Raw genomic sequence first — 12,047 nt, 5'->3', positions numbered from 1 at the left:
GGGAGGAGCGCCGACGACCCGAAGGACCGGGAGCGGGAGCCGGACGAGGAGGAAGACGTCGTCTCCATCCGCCTCGGTGTCCAAGAACTACCGCCGCGGTGGGAGAAGGCGGGCAGCGGCGGGTATTGGAACAACGACGAGTTGCCGTCCTCGTTGTGCTCGAGGACGGCCACCAACGTGCGGCCAGGGACGCCCCACCATAGGGGGCGCCCCTCGGAGTTGTAGTGGCGGCGGGGGTCAACTCCGTTGGTCGCGGCGAGCCGGTCGGCCTAACGGCGTTCGAAGTGCACCGTCCACACCGTGTTGCTGTCAGGGGCGTACCTCGGCAGGTTCCGCGAGCTCTTTGGCAGCGATGATCGGATGCACGCGATCTCCGCGCGTCGGTTAGCTCTAGAGGGCGGCGGTGGCACCGGGACTCCGCTGGCGCCCCACCTCCATGAGCCCATCACCCGCATGTCCGGTGGCGCCGGGTAGTCTGCCTCATAGAGGAGGCGGGCCTCGGACTCGTGCAAGTGGCGGCGGCTGAAGCCGTTGGCTGCCTCTTCTTCACCGTGGTAGCGCTCGGCCATTGGTGAAGAAAGGGAGAGAAGGTGCCAGTGACGAAAGGCGCAAAAAGAGGAGAGGGTGTCGGCGGCGAGAGTCTAGTGAGAGAGGTGTGTGGCCACCGGCAAGGGGAGGGGTGTCTTATATAGCCGCGGGTAGGCGGCACGCGGGGCGGCAGTCGTGTGAACATGTGGCGGGAGTGGATGGGACGTGCATCGCAGGGATGCGCGTCGCCGCGCCTTCACACCGCCACCCGTAAAGAATCGATGGAAGGCTGACCGGTAGTGCACCCTTTGCACTGATTCCTGCGAGAAACGAGGCGATGAGGACGACGAACGCGCCTAGTCGGTGACTCGGTGGGTCCACACCCATTTTGCATCGTTTCGTGCCAAAAGTGTTTCCCCCGGCGCTCCCGGGCGCCAACGACCGCTCTGGGTTCAACCTGGGATTGCCGGGGCCAATTTCGGCCCTCACCGACTAAAAACGGGTTCCTGAGGGCGCGACTGGGTCGTTTTTTTACGCCAACGACAAAGAAGGGCCTTGGGGGGCTGTTGGGGCGCGGCTGGAGATGCTCTTAGTGTTTGATCGATCAAGAGGGGGGTAGGCCCGTGCTCACCCCCTCTTGTCTCCGTCACTGTCGTCAACAACCTCTCTGTATCGGCAATAGTTGTCTCTCTCGGGTATTCATGGTCAAACACTGCCACCATAGCCTTGCGAAAATTGTACATTTATAAGAGGCCTATGGACTCACTCATATGCACGTACTCATTCACAAGATCGTCTGAAATTCTATACGCAAGCATGCGGATAGCCACGATGCAATTCTGATAACACGAGAATACAAGCTTGCCAAGGGCATCGTATTTGCACTCAGAGTATGAGTTATATGCTACCACTCCCTCCCTAATATGATGAAACACATGTCTCGCCACAAAATCGGAGGCGGAATAGATGTGGTTTGTAGGGCGGGCCATTTTCAAAGTAATCGGTATAGAGCAGGGTATGGACGCTCTCCCTATTGTAGTTCAAGGCCGGAGCATGACACGGGACTGATTCCCTAAATCAAGGTCGCTGTCTAGCAATGTGGTCATTGATGGCCAATGCAGCCACCACAAGTTCTTTGTTATCTCAGGATGAATCATCAGATGAACTAATTAAGTTGTGAAAAAAATACTTACCCCCACTATCCATGGTACCTTACGAGCAAAGTGTCGAACACCTTGCAGTCATGACGGAGACGTCGACGGGAAGAGCACCTCGAGCTCACCTCACACGCAACAAGCAAGGTTTGGTAGAGTTGTGTCGAGTATTATGTATAAGGTATGCTACAGTTGGACTCTAAGTAGTATTGTGTTTATACAAGATATGGAGTCGTGTCCTAATAGGACATTTCTATTCTTGACCTCTCATATATAGAGGGGGTAGACACAAGATTTAATATATGCCAACATAATAACACACGCACGCACGGGGAGCCGACAGCGTGTGCCAGCATTCGGGCGGTCATGATGCGATATTGTGATCGTGTCACGGAAAGAAGCGTCTGTAGTCATGCCCCGGGGATGTAGCCATATTGATGAACCTTGTTAACGAATATCGATGTCGTGTCCTCGATGATCGATGCTGAGTTTTGAATTTATTTTAAAAGTGATATCACACGGGTTGTTCAGAGTTGTCGATCCTTCATCGGAGGAAGGATTGAGTCCGGGATGCAGCCAGCTACGACGTGGTTGTCAGCGAAATATAAGGAAGGCAAGATCACAAACACACGCTTGTGTGTGTGTGTGGTGGCAGGTGAACGCATCGATAGGAGCACGAGACATGCGACGATCGATCGGATGGACTAATCGGGCGAGCATCACGCGGCGCGCGTACGTGATGATGGAATCGTTCGCGTCTGGCGGCTGGAACGTGGACGCAACGAGGCAGGCATCGTAGGTGAGTACGTATGAGATTCGTTTGGAAACTGTTGAGTATACGTGTTATGTGTATATTGTACATTTGGATATTTTTTAGTTTTGTATAGTTGAGGTCATGGCCTATTTTATACTTCCTCCGTTTCTAAATATAAGTCTTTGTAAAGATTTCACTAGTGGACTACATGTGGATGTATATAGACATATTTTAAAGTATACATTCAATCATTTTGCTCCGTATGTAGACACATAGTAAAATCGCTTAAAAGACTTATATTTAGGAACGGAGGGAGTACATCATATACGCGTGCAATCGCACGTGATCAATACATTGTGCAATTTCACCATTATACATGGTATTAATTTTTTGGTTACAACTCTAGCTTTCGCTCAGCCGCTGCCGTCGCCGTGCCTTGTCCGATCGCGTCGCTGCCGTCGCCGCCGCGCCTTGCCTCTCTCCCGTCGCGCCGACGCCGACGCATCTCCACCCCCCGCCGCCGCCGCGCCTCTCCCAAGTCACATCGTCGCGCTGCATCTCCACCCGTCGCCGCCGCCGTGCCTCTCTCCAGTCGCGCCGCAGCCGCCGCGCTTCCCTAGCGTTGTCGCTTCCCTGCTGCTGTGCGTCACTTGCGTCCCCGCCGCCGCCATTTCTTCTGCCGCTGCCGCCACGCCTCCCCCGCGTTGTCGTCGCCCTCCTCATGTCGTCCACGACCGGCTCCAACACGTTCACCAACGCCAACCCACCCGACGCCTCCCACATCCACCAACTCAACATCCACAAGCGGGTTCCCGTCCGTCTTACCCACACCGACTCCTCCTACTATGCTTGGAAGACCTACTTCTTCCTTGTGTTCCGGGAGTACAACCTCCTCGACCACATGGATGGCTCCGTCGACTCCAGCCTCATGCACGACCATCATGAGTGGTCCGCCATCGACACCATGCTCATCCGCTGGTTCTTCCTCACCATCTCGCCCGATCTATTCCATACGGTCATGCACGACGATGACGATGCTTGCGGTGTACCAAACTGAACACGCTCTTCACCAATAATCGCCTACAACATCACGTTTTTCTGCAGCAAGAGTTCTTTGGGTGCCACCAGAACAACTCCTCCGTCGACGACTATTGTCTCCGACTCAAGACTCTTGCGGGCGAGCTCCGCAACATTGGTGTGAAGATTGATGACAACACCCTTCTCAACACGCTCACCGTCGGCCTCAACGAGGACTTCGGCAACGCCGCGGCCAACCTCTCCCTCATCACCGAGCCCTCCTTCGCCAAGTTCGTGGCCTATCTCTGGCTGGAGGAACGCGAGATGAAGCAGGTCAAGAGCTGGGCCATGCACGTCGCTCTCGCCGCCGGCACCACCCGCGGCGGCCCTCCTCCACCATCGGCTCCTTCCCAACAGCAACGGGCTCCCGCGCCCTCGCAGCAACCTCCGCTGCTACCCCTGCCGCAGGCGGCCTACGGTGCGCCCCCGCCGCCTCCCGCGCCCACCAACGGGCGCCGCCGTGGAACAAAACCGGACCGAGTCCGGAGAGAACACACGTCTCTACGATAGTAGCAGGCAACCTCGTGACGAGACGAGGCACATCAAATCAAGCGAAGGAAAAAAATCCATTGATACTAGATACGTACATCAAGAATTGACGTGAGTCGGTTGATACCGAAGATGGTGGGATCGATGATGATGATATAAGAACATGATGCTCATGGTGACCGACTTCTAGGGCATGGAAACACGTGGTGTAGGTCTGATGGCTTGTGTGGCTTCGACAAGACTATGGCTCGGGGTTGATTCAATGTAGTGTACACACGGAGCTTGAAGTCGACGGGGCGCGTGGGTGGACTGATCATCTACCATGGAGTCATGTTGAAGGTGGAATTAGAGTCTCGAGGACTTCACTCGGAAGAAGCGAGTGACGCGTAATTCGGACTGGAGCCGAGTGGTCCGATGGAAACGTGAAACTCGTCTGCATTGGGGGTGAGTGATGTGGGTTCGCGACCCTTGAGCCTCGACCGTGACAGCGAAGGCTCGGCGAGGTAATAGAGACGAGGCGTGCAGTACGCACGGGACATGGAGTCGGGAAAGGGCTCTGGTGATCATACATGTGATGAGACAACTGCAAATTTGACTCGGGATGACTATAAGGAATGGTGAAATTCCTTCAAGTTTGAGACTTAGGTAACTCTTATATGTGATACCCAATATGTGAGTTTAGGTAATTCTTATGTGTGATACCCAATATGTGAGTCGTTAACTTTCATGCAGGTGAGTGATCGATGTGTGATGACATTGAACACATACTCTAGAAGTTGGGAGCACAAACTAAGAGTAATGTGGGACTTAATTTTGTATGAGCATTGATTGTGGTCAAGAAAAGAAAGGACTACAAGTTGCATGTGGACTCGCATGAAGTCTTTGGAGTAGCAGCGGTACTCATGAGATAAAATCAAGTCCAATATACATGGAATTTTGAGACCTAGACAAATCCAAAGTGGGGAAGAATATTTGCTAAGGCGGCGTTTGTTTAAGTTGTGTCGAATATTGTGTACAAGGTAGGTTAGAGTTGGACTATGAGTAGTATTATGTTTAGACAAGATATGAAATCGTGTCCTAATAAGACACTTGTATCCTTGATCTCTCATATATAACGGGGATAGACATAAGATATAACATATGCCAACATAATAGCATAGGCATGCAGGGGGAGTCGACGACGTATGCTAGGGACCGGGTGGCCAGGATGCTATATTGTGACGATGTCATGGAAAGGAGCGTCTGTAATCATGCCTCTATATTGTGACGATGTCATGGAAAGGAGCGTCTGTAATCATGCCTCTATATTGTGACGATGTCATGGAAAGGAGCGTCTGTAATCATGCCTCTATATTGTGACGATGTCATGGAAAGGAGCGTCTGTAATCATGTCTCAAGGATGTAGCCATGTCGATGAACCTCGTTAACAAATCTCGATGTTGTGTTTGTGTGATTGCTTGATCCTTGAATGATCGACGGTGTGCCTCGGATTTATTCAAACAAGGTTGGCACTGATGGACAGGGCCATGCGGCTATGAAGGGCATGTCGTAAGGTATTGAGGTCCATGTGTGTCGTCGATGGCCGTAGCTTCTCTCTCCATGGAAAAAAGCTAAAAAATCGACAAAAACTCCCTTAAAACACCTGTGTTGGTCGTCTATGGCATGGAGTGATCGTGATTTGGACGGCATGACAAGAAGGCAAGGAAGGCGGCCAAGGAAAATAGGTATGCAAAGGAAGGGGCAATGAGAAAAGAAAAAGACGTCTTTGGTACCGATGGGCGGGCCAAGAAAGAACAAGTACGCATATCCCACCAACCGTAGGTTGTCCGTTTCGACGCAAATGTAACCCAAAATTAGGCCATTGACATTTGCTCTTGCTCGTTCCATTGCCCCAAACAGACATTGATGCAAATGTCTACCGTCAGAGTTTGCAAATGAGGTCAGATACGACTAAACTATGTAAAAAGATCAAAACAGTGAAATCGTCCCCCAGTGCAGCCGGCAACTTCCAAGTGCGCAACAAAGCGGAAACCGTGGAATCCGGGTAGCCCCTACCGACACTCACGCACCACGGCGTGCCCTGCCCTGCCCCCAGCCCACTGCCGCCCAGTGGCCTGTAATAAAAGACCGTGCAAGATTCGCACGGGCGAGCGAGCAGCATCAACCCACGTCGCCATGTCGGGCGAGATCACGAGATTTCTGGAGGGCCGAGCCTTTGGATTCCCATCACAATAACCTATCACCAGATCAGTTCAGATCAGAGGTAGCAGTGCTCCTACCATTTACATAGACATCATCAGTTCAGCGGCAAAGCCTGACACCCGCTGTTCTTTGGGGTCAGTCGGTCAAACCTCGATGGATTCGATTCCCGCACAAGGCAGCCGCAGCAGAGTATTCATCATACACTTTCGGCCAACAAAAAGCATAGCACATTGCGCTGCTGCACGGCGTTCACCACCAGGCAAAGGAACGGAGGAGGGGCTAGTGGGGGGCTCAAAATATGAACTAATAATAACCAAAAAAATTAGAGATCTGATGAGGTTCCGAAAGGAAGCGACGAGCATCGTCGTATGGTATCTTCTCTTTCGTTCTTCTCTCGAGCCGGACGGGGTGGTCAAAAATGGCGCTGGCAGCTTCACTGTTAATGTCGATATGGTTGGTGCCTCGGATCCGAGCAGATCAGATCGTCCTATGAGCAGAACAACCTCCTCTGCACAAGCAAGCATTGGGATAAACACTAGTTCATTTCAGAATACAATTGGTTCAGCGAGTCGAATTGTTACCTTCACTCTCGACGACTCCTGTACAGCTTCCAGAGTCTCCACCAACGAATTCTGCTTCGCCACCGTCACTTGCAGTGCCTGATCAATCAACCAACACTTCACATAAACCACAATGCATGCGTCCACAAATAAGCAATGCAATGCTCCAAAATAGCTTTGATTGAGAGATATGAAAACTAGAGACATGTGCCCAACCGAGAACTCCCAAGTCTGTGATTCGATTAGAAACTTACTCTTTTGGTCCTCTCCAGGTCAGCCTCGATGGATCTGATGCGCTCCAACGAGTTTAGTAATTGTTTCTCTTTGTCCTCGGGCATCTCTGGTGGCTTGCTTGCAAGATGATTGCAAACAGATTCAAGATTTTCAATGCGCCGTAAGCAAGCACTCATATCATCCGCACTGATGGTCCGGGGCTGTGGCTTCTCTGCGGCTGGGACTGGCATAATGGAAGGGTGGGCGTTTTCAAGCCTCCTCACTGTTCTACTAGAGATGAAAAGCCGGAAAAAGGAGAATAGCTTGATCAAAGCTGTCACAACTTTGACAAGATTCTCAAAACCCCATCGGACCATTGAACCATCCAGTTTGCCAGCATTGCTCACTGCACAACAAATAAAATCAACAATGAGGAAGATAACAAACAGTAGCCAACTGGAGCAAGGTAAGAACATCAGGTAATGGATTCATAAATATCACAAGGATAGATATAGCAGCAACTTCATGCAAGTATACTACCATCAAGGAGGCAAATAGATTCAGGCCCTGCTTGGATGCCGTTTTATTTTTACAAGTGTAATATTTTACAGAGGTATTATACCGGTCATAGTATAAAATCAGCTGAAAACTAAACCGATGGATGAAGGTGTGTATTATTTTTACAAGTGTATTTGGCAAAAAAAAGACATCCCAAGAAGGGCCTCATCAATAAATATCAACAAACAATTTACTGTATGGTACATTAAATGAAACAGTCCTAGGGGAGGACATTACACATGGCTACTGTTCCTTGCAGGTATACCACATGACCTGTACTTCATTCTTTCCAGTCAAAATTTGAGTGTTTTAGGCCAATGCCTTCCGTTCTTCCATGTAGGAATCTAGCACACACAACCTAGGCATCTAGCATTACAATGCTATTTTCATTTCCACTTACTGTTCTATGGATTCATCTGAGAAACAAACAATGCAGTTCTGCAGTTTAGAAGTAACAATGCAGTTCTGGAGTTCACAAATAGACAAACAGGCAATTTTCTTAATCTTAGGCTAGAGCAACAACCAAATAGACAGCATATATAGGCAACTAAATATATAACAATACTAGCAAGCTGCGTAACAATTAATGGGATCAGAGTTAAATAAGAAAATGCAAAAGAACGGATGGTACCTAAATCACGAGGGCTTCCATTGGTGGAAAATTGACGGTTATCAGCTAGTTGTTTTGGCATGATTTCAGTTGTTCGCCGCTGCCTCCTACCAGTTTCAAGAGACGTTTCCAGGGAACTCTGTTCGTAACAGACATAGTAAGTTGAATCTATGCCCTTTACCTACAGCAAGTATAAATACTGAAAACAACTCATAGAAGGTTCACATAAACGACTAAATAAGTTGTGGTAGTAATAGCATGGCTTTTAATGCTATAGAAAGCCAAATAGAAGAAAGTTAATCACACTCGAAACAAGAACAAAGCATTGAACTCACTTCCTCATGGACTGGAGTGAGGGACCCATACTCAGCACCTTTCGGAATAAATGAGGATCCAAAGTCATCAACATCCGACCCTGATTCAGCATTTGATGCATCACTCATCATGCCTTGCCACTGTAAGTAACACATACGAAGTTAGAAGCAGCAATCAGTTAGATTATAGCTTGAATGCAAAAGTATTATTTCAGAATCCTGCCTTCAACTGTTCCAGTCTAAGAGAAGAATCACTTCTTTCTTCGCCTTCAGAAACTGGCTTGATATCCCTCACAGAACCAGCTTCCAGATTGTGTATCAGCTGCAAAGGGTATATGTACAAGTAGTTTTACAAAATACAGTCCATCAGAATGTAAAATAACTAGATGAAGACTTTCACATGATTAGAGTGCCAAAAATACCTTCAAGATATAAGGGTCATTCCATGGCCCCTTGTTAGACCCAAGACAACCTCCCTTGTCAATACAGGTGCATGAACCACCGAGGAACTCTGGCAACTCACTGAGAGAAGCAGAAGTATTGTCAAAATGTTGTAGAATGCAGAGAGTAAAGAAGGATGTATCGCCGCAAATGAAATGGGTGAGGATTAAGATAAAAACTTGTTCCTCGGCATGAGATTACACCAACCTTGCGTCAATTACTTCAAGAAGTCTACTCTGATAGTTCGAACCAAGAACCTATGTTGGAGGGGAAACAAATTAATTAACACACACAAAATGGACTGGCATGATCCTGACAACTAACCCATGGGGCTTACATGAATCTTGGATGAAGTTTTTGGGTCAAGGAAGCCCTTCACACTGTTCCAGATCAACTTGAATCCACTGCCCGCATTTACAACAAACATTTGATGCAACGTCTGCAGTTTTAAGACTTCAGAATCATCGCTCCACCAGGCCAAAATACTAACATGAAGCATTGCGGCACAAAATTACCTCAGGATAATAGTCGCTGTCGATCTTCTGCATGCGGTGTACTAGCTCCCTTGCAGTCTTGGAGAAATTCTTAAAACCCTGCACATGACAAGAAACCATTGATGAAAACACATTCAACAAACCGTTACAAAAACAGATCAAGATATACAAGCATAGACGAAGAAGGATGATTCACATACCACACCCTGGACATCCAAGATGGTGGTGGTGGAGTCAATGTGCCTCTTGGCAGCCAATGTGCAGGCAGGGAACTTCTCTCTGAAGGCCCTCTCAAACTCCTGCACATGGTACTTGATGTACCTGTCCACGGAGGTGATCTGCATGAGCTTGTTAGGGTCGACCTTGCCGAGCCTCTCGATGTACACGGGCCGGCCTTCTCGGTCGACACCATGGTAGCCCTGAGGGTAGTAGCACAGCACCTCGTCCAGTTCATCAAACTCAAAATCCTGACCACACGAACGAGTCGAATGTTAGGCATAAAGCAGAAGACTCCTTGCTCTTCATGTTTGTTGCAGGTCGGTGTGATCACCTCAAGGATCGTGTCGGCCCCAAACTCTTTCCTCCATCGCAGCATGTCTGCCCACATCTGCATTGCCTTCTCGGCGTCGAACTTCCTCGCCTTCAAGAACCTGCATCACACATTCATTGGGCGAGTTTCAGATCCTGGCATTTCACAAAGCTATCCCAGACAGCATAAAAAGGATGAGGGGAGATGGTTTCCTGACGGACAGGACCTTAGCATCATGTGGTAGTCGTCGTGCTTGTCGGGGAGGAGGCCGTGCGCGGCCAGGCGCTCACGGAAGGCGGAGACGGCGCGCTCCTCCTCGGCGTCTCGGACGTCCTCGATGGAGATGGCCGGAGGGAAGCGGAAGTCGACGCGACGCCTGCCGCGCTTCTTGAGCGCGTGGATGGCCTTGCGGCGCAGCGACCCTATCTTGCGGCGTCGGCGCTCGTCCTCCGAGTTGCCGTCGCACAGCGATATCTCGATGTCGTCGGCATGGATCACTGCAGAGAAAGAGCAGCACGGCCTCAGACACATTTCCCCCAAGAAAAAGGAACACGCAACGCAAGAAGGACGACGCGGACGCCGCAACGGCAGAGCTCGTTCTTACCAGACATTTTCTCCTCCAAAATCAACTCCTTGGGCACCAGCTCGCGTTCGAATGGCGGTCTATACGGAAGAAGGGATTACGGGTCAGTTGCAAGAAGCAGAAAAAGAAGGCTTAAAAAAGAACACACATTTGTTGCGGCAGGCAGGAGTAAACCCCGCGCTGCGCCACAGATCTGGGCAGAGAAACGGAAGGGGGGCAGGCGGAGCAAATGGCGGAGAGAAACGATTTGCAGTTCGCAGGACCAGAAGGGGAACCTGCATTGCGCTACTACTAAAAGCAAGCAGGCGAGCGCCGCAATAAATTCCGCGCAGAGGAACAGCATCCCATTTATTTCATCCTAGGAGTTTTCCCGAAGAGAAGAGAAGGGAAAAAAAGGCGGAGATCGAACCTGACACGACAGCCCCGAACCCTTCCACCAAAAACGAGCGAGCGCAAGAACAAGAACGTAAACGAAGAAAAAATGGAACCCGAATCACCTTGTTATCCCCCGCTTAATCCCTCGCCGAGGCAGATCCAAGAAAGAGAAACCAAAGGAAACGACGCGCACGTAGGAAGGAGAAGAAGAAGAAGCGCACGACTCCAGATTTCTGATGGATGAGGGATGGAGGGAGCAGGGGAGTTACATTTACGCCGATGCAACGAGAGAATCTTGGCTTGGGACGGCAGGCAGGCAGGCAGGCGGGAGCGAGGTCGGAGCTTTCTTTCTCCCCTCGGGTGGAGCTCTGCTGCGTCTGTGTCTCCCCCACCTCTCCCGGCTCGGTTTGCTCCTTGGGGTAGGTAACTGAAGGGGAGTGGCCGCCGGTGGTGGTATTACCCTTATTTATCTGTATTTTTCCGCCGGGCGTAGGGTATACGGTGGACGTATGTACGGCGAGAGATGTGGATGGGGATGGGGATGGCCATTCCGTTCTCTTCTCGCCGAGAAACGTGGCGCGTTGCTTTCGGGTGGATGGACCGGACCTGGACCAGTTCTTGTTCAGCTAGTTTGTGCGTTTTCCATGCCTTTTGGATCCGGAGAAGATATCCCCTTCCATCAATGCTTTTTATTTAAGACGATCCATGCAAAAAGGGTGTGTTACTTGTTCCTGGTATTAAATCGCACTAATCTCCTGCCGTTAGTTGGTACGAGTAGTATTGTTAACGATTAAGGATTTGATTGACTTGGAAACGTCCCGGTAGTGAAGTACGTAGCAATTTGAATGACTTCTAAATGCGAGCCTATCAAAAATAGGGGTGGTGGTACATCTTTACTGGTTAGTGGTTAGTGCAATATATATTTACCCAAAAAGAGATCTTGCCACATCATGTTTATCTACTACTACTTGCCTTTTGTTTTATCAGGCATGGGCTGCTTAAACTTGGTAACAACAAGAAGCAATAAAAATAAGATCTTGCCACATCATGTTCATCTACTACTACTTGCCTTTTGTTTTATCAGGCATGGGCTTCTTAAACTTGGTAACAACAAGAAGCAATAATAATAGAGATATGGAATCAATGAAATATATACATAACGTATT

The 12,047-nt window shown here is 49.6% G+C and overlaps 1 protein-coding gene across 3 annotated transcripts; it reads right to left on the bottom strand.

Annotated features, from left to right (window-relative positions):
- Window positions 1-6,302: 6,302 nt before the first annotated feature.
- LOC123413635 (phosphatidylinositol/phosphatidylcholine transfer protein SFH8) lies at window positions 6,303-11,326 on the bottom strand. Of its 3 annotated transcripts, none has more exons than XM_045106570.1 (15): window positions 11,151-11,326; window positions 10,528-10,586; window positions 10,150-10,420; window positions 9,945-10,044; window positions 9,595-9,861; window positions 9,416-9,493; window positions 9,238-9,339; window positions 9,108-9,157; window positions 8,882-8,981; window positions 8,683-8,781; window positions 8,481-8,600; window positions 8,167-8,326; window positions 7,019-7,383; window positions 6,786-6,863; window positions 6,303-6,712 (listed from the first exon to the last, which is right to left on the bottom strand). In XM_045106570.1, the coding sequence occupies exons 2-15, from the start codon at window positions 10,532-10,534 to the stop codon at window positions 6,692-6,694; spliced, it is 1,818 nt and encodes a 605-aa protein (XP_044962505.1). In that variant the 5' UTR covers window positions 10,535-10,586; window positions 11,151-11,326; the 3' UTR covers window positions 6,303-6,691. The 3 variants fall into 3 exon arrangements, with proteins under 3 accessions (XP_044962505.1, XP_044962507.1, XP_044962506.1); XM_045106572.1 differs by having other exon boundaries at window positions 8,167-8,284; XM_045106571.1 differs by having other exon boundaries at window positions 11,004-11,318.
- Window positions 11,327-12,047: the final 721 nt, after the last annotated feature.

The sequence above is a fragment of the Hordeum vulgare genome, chromosome 7H, assembly GCF_904849725.1.
Source record: "Hordeum vulgare subsp. vulgare chromosome 7H, MorexV3_pseudomolecules_assembly, whole genome shotgun sequence".
NCBI classification, from domain to species: Eukaryota; Viridiplantae; Streptophyta; class Magnoliopsida; order Poales; family Poaceae; genus Hordeum; species Hordeum vulgare.
Note: the sequence above shows the minus strand (reverse complement) of the source record. Positions and strands in the feature narration are given on the sequence as shown.